Genomic DNA, 27,822 nt, shown 5'->3' with positions numbered 1-27,822 from the left:
TAGAAGTTAGCATTTTAGCACTGTCAGTGATGCCTTAGATGTTTTTTTTTTAGGATTTGCTTCCAAAATCAATCTGTTTTTTCTTCATTGCATTCATTTTGGAGTAGGCCACCAACAACAAGGCCACTATATGGTAAATGGTGGGTGCACTAATATGTAATGCATGAAAGGAGATATATTTTTGGATTTTAATTTCCAGACATTTTTCTGAATATTCGGTCCAATGAAGGAGAAAATCGCCACTAAATCAATACATAAAAATCACAGTATGGCATCTAAACAGTCTAAATATATTATTTTGAATCTTTGGAATGCTGTTACATCCATGACCTATTCTGCACAAGGGCAAAGCTTGTCGGAGTATTGTTTTGATTAAAAAAAATATATTTATAAACTTCTATAATGGGAAGAATTTACCATGAGACTCTTGACAACTTTGACAGCCATATTCACACCAGGAATTGTGTTTGTTAACTTTGATGTACTGCATAATTTAAATTATTGAATAAGGCCTGGATCCATTTGGTTGGTACAATAAAATAAATCTCAGTAAAGAGCAGGATCCTAGATCCCCCAAAAATACCTCAATCAGTCAACACAGGTGTTCAATGCTGGCTCCGCTTTTAGGCAGTGCCTAAATCTATATATTATCAGACTAATTGAATTGGACGTGAAAACATTACTTTTGTTATCAAAAATCATAAACCTTTTATCAATTGGCAATACAGTAACCCATATAATGTAGATTTTGACTTCAGACGTTCAGACAACAAAGCAATGATAGGAAACACCTCGTTTCGTGATGTTACTCCTGGGTTACCGCTTATCTCTTATCCTCACTCATCCGCACTTGATAACAGTTACACATGGAAGATAAACAAATGATACGCATGCGTACACAACTGAGTATACAGTGAGCAATCTTGTTCTTTTTTTATTTGTTTTATAATAGCTTATAAAACATGCTGACTTATTTAGAAAATCAAGCATACTCTCAAAAGCCCTTTTCTTATTTTCTTGGTCAAAAAAGTATTAGCGAAGAACTAAAATAATGATTCAAGAAAACTTGACACATGAGAATATTTATTTCCAAAGTAAGGAGGTAGAATTAGCATTTTATTAAAATCGTGCTCGTAATTACCAATATACAGTGGACTGTCACTTAAATAACGGACGTACTTCTTCTTTTTCAAGGCTCCCACTGATATTAGCATTGTTTTTTGTATTAGAGACATCTGTTTCACGGTGGGGATCTTCACTAAGGTGCGAATATAAGCTGGTTTGAATATTCTTATCCACTGGAATAGGCGAAGACGACGAATAAACAAAAAAGTTGGGAATTCATTCAGAGATCAGGCTCGACTAGTTTCACCATGTTACCAAACAATACAAATCAGAACGAAGACTTGGTGAGTGTCAGGCGACATATCGCACTAGCTGTTGCTATTTGCCTGGCTATTCTTGCGGTTATTGGAGTAATTATCAACGGACTCATGCTTGTTGTAATGAAGAGAGACCCACAGAGGTCGTTTTTGGGGAAACCCAAGACTCTTTTAGACTGGGCAACGTTCCTCTTTCACTTTTTCGCTGGGACAATAATCGCTACTGCATTCATCGCTACCGATGTCATCTGGTTGGTCCAAGGAAAGACCTTGAACACGCTGGAGACAATAGGGTTTATTGGGATAAACCTTATGATCGCTAATCAGAATTTCAGTCTGATATTAGCGATACTGATAGGTACCGGTGGAATAACGAAGCCCCATCTCGCCCGTCGCGTTCTAACCCGGAGGAACCTTGCTATCTCTATAACCACATTTCTCGTGGTTTCGTCAGTGTTCAGCGGTATGCCATTTACCGGAGTTCACCGTCAGTTCTTCCATCTATTATACCTCAACCTCTTTATCACATTACCTCTCCTTGTAAGTTTAGTCATCTATGCTGGGACGTATCTGTCCATCAGAAACCAAGCCAAAGTCAGGCCTGTGAACGGTGGCATCGAGATGACAGCCGAGAAAATCGAATCGAACCGGAGGAAACACAATCGCATAGCACGGAACTTCCTTGTCACAGCTAGCGCATTCTTTGCGCCGTTTTTGATATCTAATCTTACTTGGTATATAACTCAAAAGATGTTCTTTCTTAATGTGGAGGTTTCATTACAGATATCAGATCTAACTTCGTTTGTTATGATCCGAGTTTCACTGTTAATTTTGTTCATTTTTCCTACTTTCAATCCACTTGTTCTGATAATTTTCATCCCAGAATATGGACGGGCGGTCAAGTTTGTCTGTCGCTGCCGATAAACTAAAGTTTCATTTTAAAAGCAAAATGTTATATATGAATAACGCTTGGGATAAAACAAAATTACATCAATTCAAGATTTCTCGTTATTATTTGTTCAAAAACAATCAATAAAAGTCAGATTTTTAATGAGATCGCTTGACATCATGTCATTTCAGAATAATATTAAATACTTCCTGTTTTTCGAGTTTCATTCACGAAAATGAAAACGGAATCCCCATTCGCTGTCGGGTGTTAGTGTAAACAATACAATCTTAAACCACGATTGGCTCGAGACAATCAATAAAACGCTCGAAGGATGCGATTTCGATGATAACGGACATAATCTATTTCCTTGGCTATTGATGCCTTTACTCGCAAAAAAAAAACCTCTTGAAATCAGTAAATGTGATCTAGTTATAGATCGTTCATTCTATGGTGAAAGTCCTAATGCGTTCTAAAATGCAGATTTAAATTGTGCTCATAGTAACAACCTTATATATTATTGCTATTGATCAATTGTGTAATTCTCTTCCTAATAATTCATTAGCTATTATGTTATAAAAACAAAAATTAAAGATCATTGTTAAAGACATTTTCAGCCTGAAAATGCCTCCAAAATAAGACCGGCCCGGCATCAAGTTAAAATTAGCAGTTCGTATATATATAAAAAACAGTGTAGTGCCACACGCGTGCTATCAGCAGCAGCAGCAAAAAAAGTTATCCAGTATCTGAGAATCAGATCTAGTTGACACAGACTTCATGACAAGGAGGAGTCGCTATGGGGTTCACTGAATCACCACTTTGCCTCGCAGGTTGCCTAGTGAATGTCAATCAAACAGCACGTTTCCTCCATCCTTATTGGTTTTAATTGGCTCACTTTAATTGGCCACGCTAGCGCGCGTCGCGTTGTAAAAGACAGGGGCAGGAAAACCCCATAAATCATCTTGTAATAAATCTTTATTCCCAATAATGTGTAAATATATAAAAATAGCGAATACGTTAAAAGTATATGAGCAAAATTATATCGTGATTAATGTTTACTTTACATTGTGCTTTTTCTAACCTGTAGCAATTATTATTTATTAACCTGTAACAATATCTCAAAAATATCATTCGTATTCCAAAACATATTCTAATGACGATTCACTAAGAGAAGCGATATAATGTAGGATGTTTCTATCATCCGTTTGGTTTGGTTGAACACAGTGAATCAATCACAGCCTGTGCCGTGTCGATGTCATTCCCCCGCCCTCATCGCTAGCTACTTGCGGTTTGTCCGGCGGGAGCGAGTCCTGTGCGACACAGAGTCGTCCGTGTTGATCTGGGTCTGGGGCTTTGCAGCAGCTCTGCGGCTCGTCGTTTCCTACCATCGATAAGGTCAAGGTCATGACAAGGATAAAGGTCAAGCTCAAGGTCACGACAAGGCTTACGGTCAAGGTTAAGCTAAAAGATCATGATCACAAGGATCAAGGTCACGCTCGAGATCACCCTCAAGCTCACGACAAGGCCTCAGGTCACGCCCAAGGTCACGCTAAAGGTCAAGGTAGGAAGGTTGAGGAACTCTGATGTATAATTTTAACTTACCGGTGATTTCACGTTCCATCTGCGGGGTTTTGGGAGCCTGTAACGAAAGATAATTGTCGTTGTCCATTAAAACCAGGAAAATGTCCAGTTGTGCTTTAAATTTACGTTGCTGCATTGTTATTGCTTTTTTTTGAAACTATAATGAGCTCATTGTGTTGTGTGTTCGGATCGAAAGACTGCCGTGGTTTTGTGGAATTGTTGTAGTTACTTTCATTACTAACATTCTGATTGCTGTTGTGGTCATGCTCAAATTAATGTTACTGTTGATTTTTTTTGTAATTGTCGTCGTCGTTGAGGACATACCAAAGTTGTTGTAAGGTATTTCTTAAGTTGGTCATTTTTTTGTTTTTATTGTCATTGTTGTTTTAATTATTTTGCTGTTGCTGCTTGGTATAACGCTGCTGCTGTTGATGCTGTAGAAATGCTGAAGGTGTTGTTAGGTACTTTTGATGTTGATCAGGTTGGTATTGTACTTGTATTTGCTGTTGTCTTAGTAATGCTGATGATGTTGTTGTTGTCACTCTCATTGTTGCTGTTGTTGTTGTCATTGTCATTGTTGCTGTTGTTGTTGTAATTCTTGTTGTTGCTGTTATTGAATGTCATTTTCATTGTCGTTGTTTTCATTCTCATTGTTGCTAATTGTCATTCTCGTTGTTGTCGTCGTTATGTACCTCTGTTCCGGTGATGGCAGACAGATGACATCTTGCTGATTCTCAATTCCATCCTCGGTAACACCCGGTTTGGAGATCCAGCTCGGCACAGCACCTAACAAACAACATCACAGAAATGAGTTTTGCTCGGAGGACCACACCTAACCAATAACATCACAGGAATAAGCCCGTTTGGCTCGAAGGACCACACCAAACAAACAACATCACAGAAATGAGTTCGTTTTGTTTGAAGGACCACACCTAACCAATAACATCACAGGAACAAGCTCGTTTGGCTCGAAGGACCACACCTAACCAATAACATCACAGAAATGAGTTCGTTTGGCTCGAAGGACCACACCTAACCAATAACATCACAGGAATGAGCTCTAGAAGGCTAGAAGGACTATGCAATCATCTGAGTCTCGTGGCGTATATCTCGCAAGTCGTTTAATGATAACATATTATCTTGTAAAAATATCCCTTGTTTTCGTTGTTTGATAATTTACTAGCACAATAAAATGTACAAAAGATTACCCTAATGGTAATAAATAACCTAACAAAGCTCGTCCGGCTCGAAAACCACATATCTGCCGTATATCAGGTCAAAAACCGAGTCCCTCGTTTGAAAGAATAGTAACAGCATCAGTAAACTAACCTTTGTCCCTCGTGGGGTAGATCCTGATCGGTAAAGAAGATGGAATTGGCGACAAGGGCACGACCGCGCTCATGTTCATACAGAACGAAATGCGCGAAAGATGCGAGTCGTTGCCTAAATCATAAATACAACAGTTACTGTACAGCTATCTTTTAGCGCCCTGGGGCCGGTTCCTAGAAAGCAGGTTAGCACTAGCCCAGGGATAAAAACGGCTATCTCGACTTTTGATTGGATATAAGGGATTTTATCCCTGGTTAAGCGTTAACCTGCTTTCTAGGAACCCGGCCTTTGCCGCTTATATATTGTTTTACTCGCAAAAGGGTAGCTGATTCGAAGCGCGCTCACTTGAAGTGGGACGACACAGTTATATGAATAACATGTCTTTATTTCAAGTATTTTTAACGCGCAACCAAGCTAAATAATCGAGGAGAAATGAAATAAACAAGAATATCTCAGTACATGTCTATAATAAAATATAATAAAAAAGTATTTTAGAGGTCCTAAAGCCCCTGCGTTCGGACATTCTTATATTTCATCTGGGGGACGCTTATTTGAGGGGGCGTTTACATAAGTTGGAGCTGGGGACAGAAACGAGCATTTACGGTACCCAAACTATTTCGTAAATATGTCTGCCTTAAGCTTTTTATCTCTGATAACTAAATCGCAAAAGCAGCTGGAGCATAAGCTTAGTTCAGGGTCAAAGAGAAGGCCAGAGAAAAGGATTTGTACTCAGAAGACAGACGTTTCCTTTAGAAGGACTGAGCCGTCTTAGTTCAAGGTCAAAGAAAAGGCCAGAGAAAAGGATTTGTACTCAGAAGACAGACGTTTCCTTTAGAAGGACTGAGCCGTCTTAGTTCAGGGTCAAAGAGAAGGCCAGAGAAAAGGATTTGTACTCAGAAGACGTTTCCTTGAGAAGGACTGAGCCGTCTTAGTTCAAGGTCAAAGAGAAGGCCAGAGAAAAGGATTTGTGCTCAGAAGACGTTTCCTTTAGAAGGACTGAGCCGTCTTAGTTCAAGGTCAAAGAGAAGGCCAGAGAAAAGGATTTGTGCTCAGAAGACGTTTCCTTTAGAAGGACTGAGCCGTCTTAGTTCAGGGTCAAAGAGAAGGCCAGAGAAAAGGATTTGTACTCAGAAGACGTTTCCTTGAGAAGGACTGAGCCGTCTTACCTTCGGGTGTGCTAGCTGCACGACTCTTGGTCTTACGAACTGGTGTCTTGAAGGTATCCGCGTCACTTGTTTCTTTCTGTGACTGAGAAAAAAGACAAAAGAATTAATATAAAAAAAAACACTTTCGTATGAGCTGCATTGTTAAACAATGCGAAATTTAGCTCGCCGTGAAAGATCCAGATCAGCTTTAACTTGGGGCCTACTTCGGAAAACTAAAGTGAAGATGATAACACTGGAAGGATATACCTATCGAGAAATGTCACTGAAAAAAGTCTCTCCAGTAAAGCAAAATCCGCACCTCGGTTTCGGCAGCATTTTCGTCCCTAATGCGCAAAGGGGTTCGAGCCACGTCCTGTTGAGGGCGCTGAGATGTACAAGCCACGCCCTGCTGAAAGGAGCCCTCATTTGCGACCCTCGCTGGGGTGTCTACTACCCCTGTGGCTGGCAGCATGCTCTTCCTTTTCCTGTCTTCTGATACCCTGCGCGCGTCTTCCATGGCTTTGCGTGCGGACTTGATGAGTGCCGCAGACGCCAGGGTATGTCGGCGACTTTGGGCCGCAGGAGTCTTGGGCAAGACTTGCACATTCTGTGCTGGGCTACCTGGACACGATCCTAGAACAAAGTCTCAATTCACTTTTGTACGGTTTGGGACTCGAATTTGATATAGGGGAGTTATTCCAAATATTGAATTTCTAAAAGAAAAATCAAGTTAAATCATCGATAAAGTAAGAAACGTTTCGTCTTTCGTTGTTTAATGTTAGAGAAAAGTAGCCGTACCTGGACCCTAAAATAAAGTTGCAATCACTTCTGTACGTTTTCGAATTACGGGGTATAAGTACGTTTTCGTACTGGCTCGTAATAACGTAACTTCCATCATTCCAAGTTTGCAGGATATGGAAGACACTGGGAGACACTGTAGTCTACAGGTATATGATAAAAACGCAAGCTCGATGACCCTTCGACCGGGTCGGAGTTGAAAATCGAGGCTTGATTACTTACCGGGCATCGGAGATCGCAGCTGAGGGGTGACAAACTGACCAGACGAGCGACAGGGCGTGGTGGGGGTGGCCGTGCGGCGACCTGATCCAGGGGGCTTCAAATAGAATAGAATAGAATAAACGAGTTATACAGTAGAATAACGTAACAAAAATACTCCACAAGATGTCCGCGTACAGGGCCGTGAGGCACGAACAATAAGCGTGACTTGTTGCGTGACTTGCTTGGCCAATGTACGTTACCAGGGACGCTGAGTGTAGGATATATTCCGAGTGTAAAATGCGAACCCTAATTGACGTTATAGAGAATACTACATGGAAAGTGCGTGCGTACGGTTTTTATTCACGAGTTGTGCAGCATCAAAAAATTATCGAGGGAGCGCAGCGAACAAAACAACGAGTGAATAAAAACTGTACAAAGCACTTTTCATGCTGTATTTTGTTTATTATATACATACTGAGAAATTTACAATAAGCTTATTACATAACATTTTTTTAGACTTGTCTGCAGAGGCTCCGAGGTTTGTGCTGTTCGACGGTTCAGTTGAAGACAGACAGAAACTTACATTGAAATGAATCTGTCTTGCTAATGTCATGCACAAGACTGTGATGTTAGATAGCGTTTTAACAGCATTACATCTCGCTCGGTTTTTCCCTTCGTATTCTTGTTTTCAAGACTTTCTACATAATCCTCTAGAGTGTCATTGAGATTAGCAAATCTATTGCCTTCCATTTTGAACGCTTTGTATTCAATTTTCAAAGTTAAATTTCATTCTCTCGCTCAATAGAGCTCAATACCAAAAGTGACATGCAAAGCCACCCGTCTCCCCGCGTTGGGATTGAAGCCATTCAAGTGCAGTGAAAAAACATCGTTCGTCCAATCAGAACCGCGAACGACTTTTCTTCACGGTTAAAAAACATCGTTCGCGCCTCTGATTTGCTGAGACCAGTGAACGAACGAAAATGTACTGAATATGTTTTCAGTGAGGATTTCTCAGTATGTATACAGTATAATAAAATGGTCTATGTTGCACCCATATCAATCATAGTTCTGTGATATTTTGCAAAAAAGTCGTAACGTACTTGCTAGCGTCATGGCACATGTTGCATCCAAGTTGTGGTCTACAGTGCGGTTTTTTTTCAAATACGTTTTCCTGTCGCGTCTAACCTGTGGCTGAGGCGTATTGCGAGCTCTCTGCCGTTGCTCCTCTAGTTCCTTCTGTTGCTCCTCGTATTTTCGCAAGTCAAACTCGATCTCATTAGCGAGTTGCCGGTCACCAGACAACACATCTAGAAGAACAACCCGTTAATACTGCTATTTGCTATTGTCGCAATCTAGCTGCTACACTCCTCCAGGGAAGTGCAAATATGTCTCCCTCTTCTCTCGCCCTGGCTGGGTACGCTAATCTTGCACTTCGCCTTGGTTTTCTTACATGACCTCCTCCCCTCCACCACCATCACACCTTGTACTAATTTGGGTAGTTCTTTTTAACTTCACTTAGCCCCCCAGTTCCCCTATTTTAAGGTTCCCTTCCCCCTTCCGTGTCCCCCAGGGTAAGTACGTTTATCACCATTGTTTTTCATAACTTCTGTTAGGCCCCTCCCCCTTCCACTGCGTAAGTACGTATCTCACCTTGTACTTCATCTCGGTAATCTTTCATAACTTCTGTTAGGTCCCCTTCTCCTCCCCCGCCCCCTCTCCCTTCTCCTCCCCCTTCCCCTGGACAAGTACGTATCTCACCTTGTACTTCGTCTCGGAAATCTTTCATAACTTCTGTTAGGTCCCCTTCTCCTCCCCCGCCCCCTTCCCCTGAACAAGTACGTATCTCACCTTGTACTTCATCTCGGTAATCTTTCATGACTTCTTTTAGGTAAGCCATCAAGTGTCCAAGCATCGGGGATCGATGCTTCTCGAACTGTAAACATCATAAACCATGTGCATCAGTGCATCATGTGACAGGGAGAAACAGACATGTGCAACATCCGGGCACTACTCACGATGTGCACAACACCAGGGACTATTCAACATGTGCACAACAACCGGGAACTACTCGACATGTGCACAACAGCCGGGGACTACTAGCCATGAGCACAACATCCGGGGACAACTCAACATGTTCACAACATCCGGGGACTACTCACCATGTGCACAACATCCGGGGACTACTCACCATGTGCACAACATCCGGGGACTACTCAACATGTGCACAACATCCGGGGACTACTCAACATGTTCACAACATCTGGGGACTACTCACCTGTGCACAACATCCGGGGACTACTCACCATGTGCACAACATCCGGGGACTACTCAACATGTGCACAACATCTGGGGACTACTCACCATGTGCACAACATCCTTGGACTACTCAACATGTGCACAACATCCGGGGACTACTCACCATGTGCACAACATCTGGGGACTACTCACCATGTGCACAACATCCGGGGATTACTCACCATGTGCACAACATCCGGGGACTACTCACCATGTGCACAACATCTGGGGACTACTCACCATGTGCACAACATCCGGGGGTTACTCAACATGTGCACAACATCCGGGGACTACTCACCATGTGCACAACATCTGGGGACTACTCACCATGTGCACAACATCCGGGGATTACTCACCATGTGCACAACATCCGGGGACTACTCACCATGTGCACAACATCTGGGGACTACTCACCATGTGCACAACATCCGGGGATTACTCACCATGTGCACAACATCCGGGGATTACTCAACATGTGCACAACATCTGGGGGTTACTCACCATGTGCACAACATCTGGGGACTACTCACCATGTGCACAACATCCGGGGACTACTCACCATGTGCACAACATCCGGGGATTACTCACCATGTGCACAACATCTGGGGACTACTTTCCCTGCTAGCAGAGGCCTCTTTTCTCTGTATTTCGCTGGGCTGGAGTTCGCGAGGAAAAGATACCTCTGCCATGGGTCGAGACTGTTTCTGTTGCGCATGCGTGAGCGTTAATAAGCGACCGACGTGCCAAAACCCGTACCATCGCGCGAAAGCTGCCAATATGCTTTGCATGGGTTTAGTCGGAAATCATGAATCAAACTCCGGTTAGTTCTCCTCTTCGAAAAAAAAACAACAACTGTTCAATTTCAATCACCTAAAACGTCACTAAAAAGATTGAGCAACAAACGCAGCAAAGACGAGTTTTGTCTTGTTTGTGCACAACATCCGGGGATTACTCACCATGTGCACAACATCCGGGGACTACTCACCATGTGCACAACATCTGGGGACTACTCAACATGTTCACAACATCCGGGGACTACTCACAATGTGCACAACATCCGGGGACTACTCACCATGTGCACAACATCCGGGGATTACTCACCATGTGCACAACATCCGGGGACTACTCAACATGTTCACAACATCCGGGGGTTACTCAACATGTGCACAACATCCTTGGACTACTCAACATGTGCACAACATCCGGGGACTACTCACCATGTGCACAACATCTGGGGACTACTCACCATGTGCACAACATCCGGGGATTACTCACCATGTGCACAACATCCGGGGACTACTCACCATGTGCACAACATCCAGGGATTACTCACCATGTGCACAACATCCGGGGACTACTCACCATGTGCACAACATCTGGGGACTACTCACCATGTGCACAACATCCGGGGGTTACTCAACATGTGCACAACATCCGGGGACTACTCACCATGTGCACAACATCTGGGGACTACTCACCATGTGCACAACATCCGGGGATTACTCACCATGTGCACAACATCCGGGGACTACTCACCATGTGCACAACATCTGGGGACTACTCACCATGTGCACAACATCCGGGGATTACTCACCATGTGCACAACATCCGGGGACTACTCACCATGTGCACAACATCTGGGGACTACTCACCATGTGCACAACATCCGGGGGTTACTCAACATGTGCACAACATCCGGGGACTACTCACCATGTGCACAACATCTGGGGACTACTCACCATGTGCACAACATCCGGGGATTACTCACCATGTGCACAACATCCGGGGACTACTCACCATGTGCACAACATCTGGGGACTACTCACCATGTGCACAACATCCGGGGATTACTCACCATGTGCACAACATCCGGGGATTACTCAACATGTGCACAACATCTGGGGGTTACTCACCATGTGCACAACATCTGGGGACTACTCACCATGTGCACAACATCCGGGGACTACTCACCATGTGCACAACATCCGGGGATTACTCACCATGTGCACAACATCTGGGGACTACTTTCCCTGCTAGCAGAGGCCTCTTTTCTCTGTATTTCGCTGGGCTGGAGTTCGCGAGGAAAAGATACCTCTGCCATGGGTCGAGACTGTTTCTGTTGCGCATGCGTGAGCGTTAATAAGCGACCGACGTGCCAAAACCCGTACCATCGCGCGAAAGCTGCCAATATGCTTTGCATGGGTTTAGTCGGAAATCATGAATCAAACTCCGGTTAGTTCTCCTCTTCGAAAAAAAAACAACAACTGTTCAATTTCAATCACCTAAAACGTCACTAAAAAGATTGAGCAACAAACGCAGCAAAGACGAGTTTTGTCTTGTTTGTGCACAACATCCGGGGATTACTCACCATGTGCACAACATCCGGGGACTACTCACCATGTGCACAACATCTGGGGACTACTCAACATGTTCACAACATCCGGGGACTACTCACAATGTGCACAACATCCGGGGACTACTCACCATGTGCACAACATCCGGGGATTACTCACCATGTGCACAACATCCGGGGACTACTCAACATGTTCACAACATCCGGGGGTTACTCAACATGTGCACAACATCCAGGGACTACTCAACATGTGCACAACATCTGGGGACTACTCACCATGTGCACAACATCTGGGGACTACTTACCATGTGCTTGAGCTCGATGATGATCGGAATGATGTTCTCGATCATGTTCTTCTTAAGCACCTGATTGGACAAGAACAAACATGTGACCATTGTTGACAGAGGACGAGAGAGGATGCATAAAACATTATAGAGATCACCTTTTTGAGAAAATAGCTGGGATATTGATATTTTAAAACAGAAACAAATACAATAAAAACACATTTCAGATACCTGAGCTAGAAATTTGTGTGCACTTTTGAGAAATAGCTGGGATTTTAATATAAAAAAAAAAACAGGACCAAACAATCAAGACCCATTTAAGATACCTGAGTAAGGAATTTGTTGCGAGCCTGCACTATAGCGGCGCCAGCGTCATCACCCTCGTCTGCCATCTCATCTGCCGCCTTCGCGCGCATGCTCGACAGCTTGATACCCTGTGTTAAATGAGCAAGTTAGAACAGACATGGATGGCAAAAGATTTATTTGAGCAATGGGAGAAACAAAGCAGACAGGACGACATATGGTTACACTGACAAAACAACGACCTTGCTGTTTAAGATAAAAATCCAATAAAAACCGACAGATAATCAAAATAACCCTGCTGTTCAAGATGGTCAGTGTATCCTTAAGCAGTGAACCAGAGTCCTCGTCTAGCGGTATTGCCCCATCCGTAATAGCACCAAGAACCTAAGGAAAATCATGTGGTTAATATGTACAAGTCAAATACCGTGCTGTCATATCAACCCAATATACTGCAATAACAAATGGCATCTAGGTGTTCCTCCTGACATAGCTTTCTTACCTCCTCCCCCTCCCCCTCACATCGTAGGGCTGTGCAAATGGGTTTCCACTTCCAACCCCCTCTAGGCGTACCTCCTGACACAGCTTCCCCATCAAGTTGAATCTATCTTACCCCCTCCCAATTCCCCTCCCCCTCACGTCATAGGGCTGTGCAAATGGGTTTTTACTTCCAACCCCCTCTAGGCGTACCTCCTGACACAGCTTCCCCATCAAGTTGAATCTATCTTACCCCCTCCCAATTCCCCTCCCCCTCACGTCATAGGGCTGTGCAAATGGGTTTCCACTTCCAACCCCCTCTAGGCGTACCTCCTGACAAAGCTTTCCCGTCAAGTTGAATCTGTCCTCATCCTTCATATGGGAAAGCAGGAACTGGTAGAGGATGGCACGTTTACTGCAACATATAAGGTATGATGTAACAGCATACTATGGCTTGTATTTATCCAAAGTACCTAATAAATAATTACATGATATAATTTCTATGCTATAATTCAATAAAATGTCTACAGGGATGGCGTACCTGGCATTGATATCACCCTTGAGAGAGAACAACGTTTTCTCTAGGGCGCTCTGTGGGAATTTGTTGAAAACTGGAGAAAATAACATATTTAGGTTGTTAATTAATTTATTTATATGACTTCCTCCATCAAACCCTCTACAAATCTCTCTCCCTGACTCACATATACACCATGGTCACTCACCCTTAAACCATGGTCACTCACCCTTATACCATGGTCACTCACACATACACAATGGCCACTCACCCATACACCATGGCCACTCACCCCTACACCATGGCCACTCATACATACACCATGGCCACTCATACATACACCATGGACACTCATACATACACCATGGCCACTCATACATACACAATGGCCACTCACCCATACACCATGGCCACTCACCCATACACCATGGCCACTCATACATACACCATGGCCACTCACCCATACACCATGGCCACTCACCCATACACCATGGCCACTCATACATACACCATGGCCACTCATACATACACCATGGCCACTCATACATACACCATGGCCACTCATACACCATGGCCACTCATACATACACCATGGTCACACACCCATACACCATGGCCACTCACCCATACACCATGGCCACTCACCCATACACCATGGCCACTCACCCATACACCATGGCCTCTCACACACACCATAGCTAAATCATAGGTTGATCGCACCTTTATGCTTATCGTAGGAATTGAAGTGGAAAATACACTCAACAAAGTGTTGGTGAAACATCCCTGGATGTCTGGTTAGAAGCAGATGTACCAAACAAAAATCGGCTGAGGAAAAAAGCGTTACATAAGAAGGAGAGGCAAGAATCGAAAGTGGTGCCTCTAATGCCTAGTCCACACTAGCGACATAACGACATAACGACATGGGTGTGCGCACTATGTTTAGCCCGACATAACGACAAGGACATAATGACATAAAAGAAAAAAAAAACATGTTTTTCTCATATGTCGTTTTGTCCGTGTCGTTATGTCGAAGATAAGAGTGCGCACGCCCCTGTCGTTATGTTGCTAGTGTGCATTAGGCATAACAGGTTTGCTCTAATGCTCTAGTGCACACTAGTGACATAACGACATGGGTGCACGCACTCTTTTAAGCCCGACATAACAACATGGACATAATGACATAAAATAAAAACAGTTTTTTTCCTCTGATGTCGTTATGTTCATGTCTTTATGTTGAGCTTCTGTCAAAATGTTGAACCATTCATACTTGAACATATGAACATAAGGGTGCACACGCCAATGACATTATGTCACTAGTTGAACTAGGCATAATAAGTGTTCACCAAAGGAGCAAGCCTCTATTTAGCAGCCACCTTACAAAGTCCCAAAATATTTGCTTTTCCTTGAAGTCCTGTATTTAGGTATTTAGATATATTAAGCAACCAGGTTTCATAAGAATGTCGATCATCAATCTTTTGCTTAATGAAAATAGAACAGTCTATTTGCAAGAAAACCGCAAAATAACTATTCACAATTGAAGTCCAATACTTTATTAACAACTTTGATTGAACGTATTTCAGACACTTGCTTGAATCAGCAGATGGATAATGGATTGTTTGAGTGACTTGGTATTGTGTGATGTCATATTACCAAACTTTCGTATCTCGACGTCTTCGTCTACAAGTGCAGTGATGAAATGGTAGAAAAGTGAGCCTTTCCACTTCACATAGTCTTCCTACAGAGGAAACAAACAGACAAACAAACAAACAATGAGAGGACATCATTAGAGATAAAACATACTTGTTTGCTTAGGCAAGTATGTCAACTCGAAAAATCATGTCACACGCAACCATGATAATTCTGTGCAACGATTGAAACTTGATTAGAACTACAACATATGCACAAATCACCTGCGCCAAAAAAAACACAACACACCAGTGTTAGATATTCAATTCACCTACAACAAAAGCGCAACTCCCATGCGACAGACACACAACCCACCTAAAACAGATATGCAACTCACCTGCAACAGATGCGTGAGTAGTGTGAGCGTCTGCCTGCGCACGAGAGGTGCCTTGTCGCGTAAACACGTGGCTATGTTAGGAATATAGCGATCCACGAGACTTGTGTATCGCACACACAGGTCACACATGACCACCACGATGTTGTTGCGTATCGCAGCATCTTCTGACATTTCAAGCTCGCGCGCGAGGGCTGCAATGCACTGCTTGGCGAGTCGCTCGTTCTGTAGGCACAGCTTTCCTGGGTACGAGAGTTATGAATGAAGTCATTATACAGAATTCGATAAGGCAATTCGTTTTAATCATTAATAAAAATCATGAGTACACTAGCTGCATGATTTCTCAATTTTTTTCCTGCACTGAGAAGAAATACTGTATGATGCCTGAGATCCCTGGGATTTTTTGGAGTGGAACTATCATTTGACAGTTGGCATTACCACCACGCAAGATCATGAGGCTCTTCTCAAACTTGACATACCAAGGGTGACGAATGCATGAGCCTTGACAGTCGCTGATAGATTGCACTGGTTCAGTGGGGCACCGTCACCTGATGGAAGGAACAAACACAGACTTATTGTGGCCCTTGGTCAGACTTGCCCTGTGGCCCTTGGTCTGACTTACCCTGTGGCCCTTGGCCAGACTTACCCTGTAACCCTTAGTCAGACTTGCCCTGTAACCCTTAGTCAGACTTGCCCTGTGGCCCTTGGTCAGACTTACCCTGTGGCCGTTGGTCAGACTTACCCTGTGGCCGTTGGTCAGACTTACCCTGTGGCCCTTGGCCAGACTTACCCTGTGGCCCTTGGCCAGACTTACCCTGTGGCCCTTGGTCAGACTTACCCTGTGGCCCTTGGTCAGACTTACCCTGTGGCCCTTGGTCAGATTTACCCTGTGACCCTTGGTCAGACTTACCCTGTGGCCCTTGGTCAGACTTACCCTGTGGCCCTTGGTCAGACTTACCCTGTGGCCCTTGGCCAGACTTACCCTGTGGCCCTTGGTCAGACTTACCCTGTGGTTCTTGGTCAGACTTGCCCTGTGACCCTTGGTCAGACTTGCCCTGTAACCCTTGGTCAGACTTGCCCTGTAACCCTTGGTCAGACTTACCCTGTGGCCCTTGGTCAGACATACCCTGTGACCCTTGGTCAGACTTACCCTGTGACTCTTGGTCAGACTTACCCTGTGACCCTTGGTCAGACTTACCCTGTGGCCCTTGGTCAGACTTACCTTGTGGCCCTTGGTCAGACTTACCCTGTGGCCCTTGGTCTGACTTACCCTGTGGCCCTTGGTCAGACTTACCCTGTGGCCCTTGGTCTGACTTACCCTGTGGCCCTTGGTCAGACTTACCCTGTGGCCCTTGGTCTGACTTACCCTGTGGCCCCTGGTCAGACTTACCCTGTGGCCCTTGGTCAGACTTACCCTGTGGCCCTTGGTCAGACTTACCCTGTGGCCCTTGGTCAGACTTACCCTGTGGCCCTTGGTCAGACTTACCCTGTGGCCCTTGGTCAGACTTACCCTGTGGCCCTTGGTCAGACTTACCCTGCAGCTCCTGATCAGGCTTATCGTGATGGCGGTTGGGCTGTGACACTAGGATAGACTCCACTAAAAGGAAAAGGCGCTCTGTGGTCCTACATGGGGCTAGCTGTCAATCAAACATATAAACTGTCAAATCAAATGTACAAATAAGCCATTAAAAATATATGACTTGAAAGATTAGGACATGGACATTCTTAAGGTCGTGTTTAAACTCTTTTTCCATATTTAAGTGAAATGATGTGTATTTAAACGTGTAGCCTGAGTATCAGGCGATTTTATTTTTCAAAAGTTGGAGAGGAAAAATAAAAGTATGCTTGACACAAATACAAGAAGTGACGCCTGCTGCCCCTTTTCAGGCCACTGTTAAAATACGTCGACTGTCAATTTTCCAATGACTCGCGTGGTGGCACAATCAAATGCCCAAATCAATTATAAACAGCATTTATGTATAACAATAACGACGAACCCGGGTGAGGGTAACTTTATGCTAAATGATTTGAAACGATTTAAGTATATGACTGCAGATCCACACATCACTAAATTACTACAGGATATTCACATCACCAATTTACTACATGCTTTTTCGTCTAAATGGATAAACCGCTGCTTGAACACAAATGCCATTATTTGATAAGCTAACTCAATCAACAACTCGCGGGTAGTGCCGCAAATAATAAGCATTATTCTTTCTTTCACAGACAAATTTCTCGAATTTTTGGCGCCTGGTCTGTCTAAAAATTTATAGCTACGACTAATGATGTCTGTAGTATTAAGCAGCTTCTATGACATCCAGTGCCTTTGATATAACTAGTAGATCTTCGCTTCGAAAAACGATACCAATGAGAAATAAACACACGCAATAGCCGGCCTGGGCAAGACATTTGAACATCTAACGAGTATCAAGCGGAAGCGAAGAAGATGAGGAGAGGAAAATATATTTTTTTAAATGTTATAGAAAACGATTTCTTTGATTCTGCTAACGCAGAACGAAACCAATGAGCGCCTCCCATCGAGTGCCCTTTGTTTTTTTGACCAATCAGGAGCCATGCCGGAATCCGGCATGAGAACATGCAATTTGAACAGTACTTGGATCAGGCCCTTGTCTTGTTTCTCGCCGGCGCGATAGAAACATAGGAGGGCCTGATTCTCAGGTTATTAAACTTGGTGCTGAGCAGACTGGCCTTGCATACCTGAGCAACCTCGCCCACAGTGAAGAGATGTTTCACAAGCATTTCATCATCAATAACATGGCCTGCGCAAAACAAAGCAATTAATCAAAGGGCTGCAGTCTGCATAGCTAGGGGTGGGTACAGGGGGCGTCCGCGCCCAAGGCAGAAAACCTTGCACCAAAAAGAAATACTATAGAAGTAACGATTCCATACAAAGTTCGTTCAAAACACTCATACTGACAGAAGTGTACACCTTTTAGATTTTTCAGCGAATATTTTTCTTGGTCATCTTCACATTAATTATTCCTTATTTGAAGTAAAATTATCCTATCTCTAAAAAACGTTTTCTGTCAAAAGCTTTTATCAGGGAAATGCGAAATCTGTAAATTACTTTGGACAAAAAGATGGAGGGTTGGAATACCTGTGGATTCCAATACTACACTGGAGAGGTGGTGCTCTGAGGCCTTGAGGAGATCGGTGCACCAGCTGTCAATCATGCTCTAAAAAAACATTGCAAACATGTCAATCACATAAAATGCTGACTGTGATTGGTTGAACAATGCAATCTAATGATTAAAACTTCAATACTATACTATACTTCAATACTACCACCATGTTTACTCAGGATAAGTAACTATTATAAAAATTCTACCATATTAATTTTTTGAAAACTGATTATTATCATTGTCGTTATATCAAGTCAGAGAAGCTATAATTACTGGAGCCTTCTCTCACCTTTGCTTGAGTCTGGGTCTTGCATAACTGTGTGGAGTAGAGAACAGCAGGAAACACAGTAAGGAAAAAAACTGACAGAAACTGGGCATGGATGTGACCAGGTATGATGCCAGGAAGAAGATATTTAAGGGAAAAACCAGGAATAATCAATATTACTGGACTAAATACAAGCTGAGGTAAAAGGTGGTCTTTATAGGCATGGTGGCAACCATGTGGACATACATATTCATGTTTCTAGATGTATCCCTTCATTGAATCATACCTTACAGAGACTTCCGATAACTGCCGCAATTACATCAGGTGTGCAGGCAAATCCACTCAACTTCTGCTGTAAATTTTCTGGAAAGTTTTCGAAAATTAAAAAAGAGTCAGTAGTAAATTCCGCTGAAGACATGCATCGCCCAGAGGAATAAAAAAACATAATGACACGTCACCTGTTATTGCAGTTGCCACCTCTGCTGGCAATTTATCACTCACACTGCCAATCACAGAAAGAACCCAACCAAGTGTCTCGTCATCACAGCCTGTCAACAAGAGGTAAATGGTGTAAATCTATGCTATTGCCTTGGACAAGTTGCTGATGCCGAGAGTGTTTAAAAAGATGCAAAAGGTGATGGTGGGGAATGACAAGGATCATGTTGATGATGACACAATGAATGACAAGGATCATGTTGATGATGACACAATGAATGACAAGGATCATGTTGATGATGACACAATGAATGACAAGGATCATGTTGATGATGACACAATGAATGACAAGGATCATGTTGATGATGACACAATGAATGACAAGGATCATGTTGATGATGACACAATGAATGACAAGGATCATGTTGATGACGACACAATGAATGACAAGGATCATGTTGATGATGACACAATGAATGACAAGGATCATGTTGATGATGACACAATGAATGACAAGGATCATGTTGATGATGACACAATGAATGACAAGGATCATGTTGATGATGACACAATGAATGACAAGGATCATGTTGATGATGACACAATGAATGACAAGGATCATGTTGATGATGAAACAATGAGGGTACCGATAACGATTATGCTGGCAATGATGATGATCTTTATGATGACATTGATTGTGTCGATACCGATATTAATGATTATTTTTATGTTGATGATGATGACAATCTGATGAAATTGATGATGATGATGATGGTGGTGGAGGTGATGATGTGAGATGACTATGATGGTGCTGGTATAGTTATGTCAATGATAACTATGATGATAATGATGAGAATCTGACAAGAGATAATGACAAGAATGCAAATATTGCAAAAATTGATATGACATCGATACTGTATGTTGTTGTGATGATGATAACAATGAATGAAGTGATCATGATTTAAATGCTGACGATGATGAAATGATAACAATTTTTTATGATGGTGATGAGCGAGGAGGACTGGTCTAGTAAAGTCCTACAGTACTTTGAGAACCAGTTGTTGTGTATTCCTTCCAACGGCTGATGACAAAGTTGTGATCAATCTTAGATGATGCATCAGCCATTTGCGACAGAAGAAGCCATGTGGCCTGAAGACAAACATAATAAAAACATGTCAATCAAAAGCTGCCACAAAGGAAGCCTGTTAACAAAAATGAAAATATCAAAATATGTTGAAGTTTATAGCCCCCCAAAAATGAGTATCCCTTATTTTCACTAAGATGTTATCAATAATAACATAAATAATAACAAGCTATCACCCATTAAAGTCACCTTGTTATGGTCACTATCTATGTGTGATGTCAAAGCTTTGAGTAGGGTTCCAGTCAATTTGCCTTGCTTGGACCAGTAATAGCAAGCATTCTGTAAATATCGCCTGAAAGAGGGGAGCAATAAAGGTACAACAGCTTGTGACTTCTAATGGTATGCATTATGTACTACTGTAGTACTGCTTGAGGGAAACAATCAAAGAGTAACTCACCGAACTTCTTGACCAGATGGGCTGGCTACAATTTTCAACAGGTCCCAGGCAAGAACATGGCCAACGTCAACAGATCTACCAAGATTATGTATTTGACAATCATTAGATACAGTAACAAAGAAGAATCAAAGGCTCTATTAGCAAACCCATGAAGGCAAATTATATTTGAAGATCACATTGACATGGACATTTGTTATACAAATGTGAAAAAGAAAAACAACACCAAAATCTTGTTTCTCTTCTAATTGCTGGAGCACTTAGTTAATGCGCTAATTCTTTTTTCTTATCGGCAGCCTGCATCTGACTGATGTCTCGCACATGACGGACAGCATAACACATCTAACCCAAACTCTCCTGATTTATGTGAGATTGAGTTGAGAGTTTATCACTGTGATTTGTACATCTTTTCCATTCCATTTTGACATACCTTTGTAAGGTGACAATCTTGGAGAGGATAAGCTCTTCTAATATCTGGTAGCATTTCTCCTGAGCGGTGGTCTCTCTGTCAAGCACCAGGGGCAAGATGCCGTCCAACCAGATGCTGATGAAGAGAATATTTAAAAGCTTAGCTTTACCAAGTGGCTGGGAGTCAGCTGTCTGCTAGATTGGATGTGGCTGGATAATACCCACCACAAGTTCCCACACTAGAGACAATCTGGATTGGAGTCATTCCTCCTATGTACCCAGATTGTGAAACACAATTCCCTTGAGTATTAGGGGCACATTTGTCCATACTTAACACCAATATCTTAACTAATTGCTATCTCTCTCTGCTTTCTCCCTATTGTTTAAAACAAAGTTATTATCATTATTTTTAGTAGTAATTGCTTCACCAAAAGCAGATCTGTTATCACTATATCCACTAAGACAAGCAAACCTAAGGTTGTTATAAAATAATTTGAAGATTGTTTACAAATGTTTTCACCTCTGCAGCATGGCATTTGTTGGCTGCTCCTGCAGAAGGGAAGTGAGGGAAACCATAGCCTGGCGGCGAACAGAGAGCGCTGGATCCATACATCGGTCATGCAGCATTATAAGGTCCTGTAAAGATCCATAAATCCCACCACTATAACCACCAACAACATAACATCACAAACCACCACCACCCTCATCACTATTAAAACAAAACTTTGTTATTCTCTTTACCATCATCTTAAACACTACGTACACCTATTTGAATAAACGTTGTCAGTGCAAATGGTGAATGGCAATTGGCAAATGGCAGTTCTATGACTAATCACTGCTTATTGGTATAATTATTTGTAGGAATAAATATGATAAGTAATATACAGTAATTGCAGAAATTATCTACATTTTCCACAGTTCCATGGTATTTTTTGATAGCAGAACTGCCATTTTACAACTGGAATTTGCACTGACATTATATCTTGAAATAGGTGCAATAAACACTCTACTCTTTTAACCTTTAAATAATTGTTTTCTAAGACATTGCAACTGTAAAGGCCCTGTCATTTTTGCACACATTTTTTCTATTGCAATTTGTACCACAAAAAAATTGCAAGTCACATGTGCAAAACAATTATGTGTGACATTGCGCGTGCAACATTTTCTTGCAAGACAAGTTGCAACTAAAAAGTGTACAGGGGTAAGTGTAAGTGTGACAGGGGCTTAACTCTCAACCTCCAAAGTACTTATCCTAAGACTTTCTAGCTTTCAACCTTCAAAGTAGATATTCTAAGACATTCATTTCTTTGTATGCACTCACTGGCTTGTGAAGATGTGCCAAATCGAGATGAATGACACTTTCTAGGGCCTGGGGAGAAACTCAATAGAGTTATATACAATACTTATTTACTTACAAGAAAATACACCAATGTGTTCACGGTTGCGGCTACTAGCCTGCACTTAGTATAAGACAATACCCTAACTTTGCCAGCACTTTTGTCCTAAACTTTAGTTACATGTACCTGCAAGGCAGCCTTTCTGACGCCAACTTTCTCATCACATGTTCGCTTTCTGATCACTGACCCAACTGTGCCTGGAATAGATCAAAATGCCATTACTACTCAAGGTTTTTCAAGGTACATCATTTGCATGGAATAAATGATGGGCATGCAGAACAACCTGTACTGATTATCAAACTTTACAATAAGCTAGTCACTTGCACCACCTACTTTCACACAGACAGGTTTTTGCTTGCACAGTAGTTTGTAAGAGTTTGAGCTATACATGATTGGCTGACTGACTGACCAACAACTAGACCAACCGATCGCTACCACTTACAATCTCCATTAAGTCCTGCAGATGTGTTTCTGTCCAAGGCCTCCCCAAGTGTCTGTTTGACAATGCTCTTAAGACTATCATTGCTTGTGGCTGTACACTGGGAAAGACACTGCAAAGCTTTTGCTCGAACCCTACAAAAGTACGAGTAAAATTATTTACAACCATCTATCTATTGAGCAGTTATGTCCTCGTGGCATGTCTGTTGCATTGTGTGTCCTGAATATGTTGAAGGTAAGTTTCCGGTCTGTTGCATGTGAGTTGTGCGTTATTATGTGAGATATTACCTGATAATTATCCTAGTCTTCACCAATTGTTGCATTTACCAATTTGGGAAGTATAAAAAGTATTACTCTAGATGAACTTAAGTACTTACGTAGGAGCCCGATCAGAACAACGTCCAACCACAATACTCAGCAGGTATTTCTTGCTAGTGAGCTCTTTACAGTTTTCAGGGGTGTCTCCTACCAAGGAACATACAAATGAGTTGAGAAATAAGGTTACATGAAAATAATCCCCAAAGAGGAGTATATGGTTCAAGCTTGTTCAACAAATCTGGCTGTTTCCTTTCCTGAACATTCCAGTCTGTCAATGAGTGCATTTGATTGAGTATAGTCGAAAGAACGCCATGAAAAGAATGTCTGGAGGATGTTGACATAATATGTGTAAGCCAGTCCATAAATACATGAGTTTGTGTCCAGTCATTTGTGCATGTGTCTGCTCACATATTTGTGAATAAAGGCTTTACTTGGTGATGGCTGTGCTGTGGATATTTCTGATATGTATATTCTGTTGTTTGTACTATACCATACATGAGGTTTGTAGAGATCAGTTTTTATTTGCTGATACAAAAGCAAAGCAAAAGTATCAGGATTTTGAATAGCGATGTTCTATTATATTTTATACTACGATGTATCCAATGCCCAAGTATCCAAGTTTTCTTTTGGTATGTAATTGTCATGTGAGGAATTACTGTAGATTGAGTTGGTACATAGCTCAGAATATCCTTTGTAGAAGTTAATGAGGCAAACAAGTGTGTAGTATGGTACATGAAGTCCTCTCAAATCGTGTCCAGTTTGAGTGTATAAATCTAAATACACTAAAATTATGCACAAAAAACATTCAAAATTGCACCTAATTTGCATACAACATGTTAAATTTCTTTCAGGGTTTACCTCCCCCCTGGATATCTCTGTCCTCTTCAGTCAGCAGCTGTGACACCAAATCAAGGGCAAACACTCTATAACCAATCTGTGATGGTGAAAATATAGAATGTCAAGTTCTAAAGGGAGTGCACTACCAAGGTTAGCCCTTAACTGTTAGCCTTACTACTATTGTGGTAGAGATGCTGGTGGCCTTGATGGGAATTTACATTGAGTGGTGGATGGCTGATTGTGAATGGTGCGTGATTGCAAGAGGACCAATAGTATATAGAATGTTCAGGGCCTGGTTTCTAGAAAGCAGGTTAGCGCTAACCCAGAGATAAGAATAGCTATCGGTACATTTGATTGGATAAGAACGTTTTTTAACCCTGGGTTACATAGTACTTACCTGATTTCTAGGAACCGGACCCAGTTGTTTAGTATTCAAGATTAGCAGAATGTTACTGAAGTGACATAACCACCCTGTCTGAAAACTGTACTCAGCTTGATTGAAGTGATGAGACTGACCTAGAGCAAGTGTTATCTTTACCTTTGTGTTCTTGCTATACTTGTGCAGCCACTCAATCAGACCACAGTAGAAAGACAAAGGCAGCAGTTTCATGAGGTCTGTCGCTGACTGCAAGGTACCACAGTTTAAACAAGGGGCTTGGAGGATGAATACAGACAGGTATACAGTTTGGGAGATAGTCAGCACAAGCTTAAAGTGGTATGTTTCATTCCTGAATACAGTAGCTGTGAAAAGAAGGTAGTTCCGCAGTGAAAAACATACCACTTCAAAGATACAGTGGAACCGTAACATCAAATATGGCAAGGGACCAAACGATAAACTGATTTAAACTGCCAACCATGACTCTAGACAATCATTTAGAAATTATAACACAAATGCACAAACCAAGTGACAATCTACTGAGTAACACTGTATGCAAGTGGGACCTTGATAAGCAATACTTGGTATAACAATGCTCTCTTGAGAATATGTTTAAAAAGATATTATTTCCAATATTATTTTATGGTTGACGGGACCAAAAGTCAATATCATTACACTGAAAGCATTGTTATACTAAGGTTCCACTTGCATACAGTGTTACTCAGTAGATTGTCACTTGGTTTGTGCATTTGTATTATAATTTCCAAATGATTTGTATGTCTAGAGTCATGATTGGCAGTTTAAATCAGTTTATTGTTTATCATTTAGGCATGGCTTGAATTCAACTAACCCTTTGTGTGCAATGTTAGTAGATTTGGGTGCCTTTATACTTGTCACCACCAGAGGATTTGACCCCATGAACATTACACCCCCCATTTGCAATAGGTATAGTACAGTGAGTAAAGAGGGCCCTTAAACACAAAACTGCACTATGGGACAACAGCTAAATAAAACGGCTGAGCTGCATCTTTGTGTCACATGACCAACCTTGGCGACAGGTGCTCTGAACTCGGCCTTGTCTGGACACTTGGTGCACATGTGCTGAATCAACACTCTAACCACACCCATGGACTCACTGCAGTCTTTACCAACAACAAAGCTGCAAGCAACATTCAATGACATTGTCAACAAACATTGACTGTAACAACTTCCAATTGTTGGTAAAATTGTTCATACACTTGGGGCAAGCGACTTTGCTACAGGCTTTTTTACACACAGAAAGCAAATTTGATGTGACCATTAAGTTGATGTTTGTCGGAGCTAATTTGCATACACAGCTTCAAACAAAAATATTTTTGTTCTCTACAGTACTCTCCTTTTTGTTGTCCTCTTTTCTTAATTTATCTCTACTACTACTTTGAGATCAATATACTTGGAATAAGAAAAGAAACAAATAGATTCAAAACATTTGAGGCAGCTCAGTTTAGTTTCAGTTCAGGTTATTTTTTGATATGCAGAATAGCAACCTACCATGCAAATTTAACAGCCTTGTCTTTAATAAGCTGTATTCCTTTAGGCACAGTCGGACTAGAGCCGGCTCCAGCCATGAGGATGTTGCTCAACAAATGCTTGAATACCTTAAAATATTATAGGCTATTAGATAATGGAAACTCTTATACAACACAACAATTAGGTACTGGACACTTTTATACAACACAACAACACAACAATTAGGTACTGGACACTCTTATATACAACACAACAATTAGGTACTAGACACTCTTATACAACACAACAACACAACAATTAGGTACTGAACTCTTTTATACGACACAACAACACAACAATTAGGTACTGGACACTCTTATATTCAACACAACAATTAGGTACTGGACACTCTTATACAACACAACAATTAGGTACTGGACACTCTTATATACAACACAACAATTAGGTACTAGACACTCTTATACAACACAACAACACAACAATTAGGTACTGAACTCTTTTATACGACACAACAACACAACAATTAGGTACTGAACTCTTTTATACGACACAACAACACAACAATTAGGTACTGGACACTCTTATATACAACACAACAATTAGGTACTGGACACTCTTATATACAACACAACAATTAGGTACTGGACTCTTTTATACGACAAAACAACACAACAATTAGGTACTGGACACTCTTATATTCAACACAACAATTAGGTACTGGACACTCTTATACAACACAACAATTAGGTACTGGACACTCTTATATACAACACAACAATTAGGTACTGGACACTCTTATATTCAACACAACAATTAGGTACTGGACACTCTTATACAACACAACAATTAGGTACTGGACACTCTTATATTCAACACAACAATTAGGTACTGGACACTCTTATACAACACAACAATTAGGTACTGGACACTCTTATACAACACAACAATTAGGTACTGGACTCTTTTATACGACAAAACAACACAACAATTAGGTACTGGACACTCTTATATAAAACACAACAATTAGGTACTGGACACTTTTATACGACAAAACAACACAACAATTAGGTACTGGACTCTTTTATACGACAAAACAACACAACAATTAGGTACTGGACACTCTTATATACAACACAACAATTAGGTACTGGACACTTTTATACGACAAAACAACACAACAATTAGGTACTGGACTCTTTTATACGACAAAACAACACAACAATTAGGTACTGGACACTCTTATATACAACACAACAATTAGGTACTGGACACTCTTATATACAACACAACAATTAGGTACTGGACACTCTTATATAACACAGCAATTAGGTACTGGACTCTTTTATACGACAAAACAACACAACAATTAGGTACTGGACACTCTTATATACAACACAACAATTAGGTACTAGACACTCTTATACAACACAACAACACAACAACTAGGTACTGGACTCTTTTATACGACAAAACAACACAACAATTAGGTACTGGACACTCTTATATACAACACAACAATTAGGTACTGGATTTTTTAATACGACACAACAACACAATAATAAGGTACTGGACACTCTTATATACAACACA

General features: G+C 41.7%; 2 protein-coding genes across 2 annotated transcripts in view; one reads left to right on the top strand and one right to left on the bottom strand.

Moving 5' to 3' along the window:
* The first annotated feature begins 544 nt into the window (after positions 1-544).
* On the top strand, positions 545-2,438 carry LOC5518757. Its single transcript, XM_001638648.3, has one exon. It carries the CDS (start codon positions 1,374-1,376, stop codon positions 2,304-2,306), a length of 933 nt encoding a protein of 310 aa, XP_001638698.2. The 5' UTR covers positions 545-1,373; the 3' UTR covers positions 2,307-2,438.
* A 787-nt stretch (positions 2,439-3,225) lies between these two features.
* Positions 3,226-27,822, bottom strand: part of LOC5518701 (condensin-2 complex subunit D3) — a 30,428-nt gene continuing 5,831 nt past the window's right edge. The window contains exons 9-45 of the mRNA XM_048725038.1: positions 26,254-26,360; positions 25,771-25,882; positions 24,886-24,972; positions 24,369-24,444; positions 23,570-23,657; positions 23,197-23,327; positions 22,881-22,951; positions 22,679-22,726; positions 21,878-21,993; positions 21,380-21,493; positions 20,953-21,027; positions 20,745-20,847; positions 20,458-20,560; positions 19,435-19,524; positions 19,263-19,339; positions 19,001-19,027; positions 18,687-18,765; positions 18,287-18,348; positions 17,100-17,202; positions 16,045-16,113; positions 15,569-15,807; positions 15,196-15,280; positions 14,266-14,370; positions 13,573-13,642; positions 13,362-13,446; positions 12,852-12,941; positions 12,581-12,688; positions 12,276-12,335; positions 9,171-9,255; positions 8,508-8,629; positions 7,344-7,437; positions 6,643-6,956; positions 6,345-6,426; positions 5,179-5,292; positions 4,542-4,635; positions 3,871-3,907; positions 3,226-3,649 (exon numbers count right to left, since the gene is read on the bottom strand). Of these exons, the coding sequence (XP_048580995.1) occupies positions 3,548-3,649; positions 3,871-3,907; positions 4,542-4,635; positions 5,179-5,292; positions 6,345-6,426; positions 6,643-6,956; positions 7,344-7,437; positions 8,508-8,629; positions 9,171-9,255; positions 12,276-12,335; positions 12,581-12,688; positions 12,852-12,941; positions 13,362-13,446; positions 13,573-13,642; positions 14,266-14,370; positions 15,196-15,280; positions 15,569-15,807; positions 16,045-16,113; positions 17,100-17,202; positions 18,287-18,348; positions 18,687-18,765; positions 19,001-19,027; positions 19,263-19,339; positions 19,435-19,524; positions 20,458-20,560; positions 20,745-20,847; positions 20,953-21,027; positions 21,380-21,493; positions 21,878-21,993; positions 22,679-22,726; positions 22,881-22,951; positions 23,197-23,327; positions 23,570-23,657; positions 24,369-24,444; positions 24,886-24,972; positions 25,771-25,882; positions 26,254-26,360 (3,624 nt within the window). The 3' untranslated portion in view covers positions 3,226-3,547. The remainder of the gene's footprint in view (positions 3,650-3,870; positions 3,908-4,541; positions 4,636-5,178; positions 5,293-6,344; positions 6,427-6,642; positions 6,957-7,343; positions 7,438-8,507; positions 8,630-9,170; positions 9,256-12,275; positions 12,336-12,580; positions 12,689-12,851; positions 12,942-13,361; positions 13,447-13,572; positions 13,643-14,265; positions 14,371-15,195; positions 15,281-15,568; positions 15,808-16,044; positions 16,114-17,099; positions 17,203-18,286; positions 18,349-18,686; positions 18,766-19,000; positions 19,028-19,262; positions 19,340-19,434; positions 19,525-20,457; positions 20,561-20,744; positions 20,848-20,952; positions 21,028-21,379; positions 21,494-21,877; positions 21,994-22,678; positions 22,727-22,880; positions 22,952-23,196; positions 23,328-23,569; positions 23,658-24,368; positions 24,445-24,885; positions 24,973-25,770; positions 25,883-26,253; positions 26,361-27,822) is intronic.

This window comes from Nematostella vectensis, chromosome 3 (assembly GCF_932526225.1).
Source record: "Nematostella vectensis chromosome 3, jaNemVect1.1, whole genome shotgun sequence".
In the NCBI taxonomy this organism is placed as follows: domain Eukaryota; kingdom Metazoa; phylum Cnidaria; class Anthozoa; order Actiniaria; family Edwardsiidae; genus Nematostella; species Nematostella vectensis.
This window is presented reverse-complemented; position numbering and strand designations above follow the sequence as displayed.

Bases quoted from the DNA above. Each gene is read 5' to 3' on its own strand.
- LOC5518757 (XM_001638648.3), top strand. From the start codon at position 1,374: ATGTTACCAAACAATACAAATCAGAACGAAGACTTGGTGAGTGTCAGG.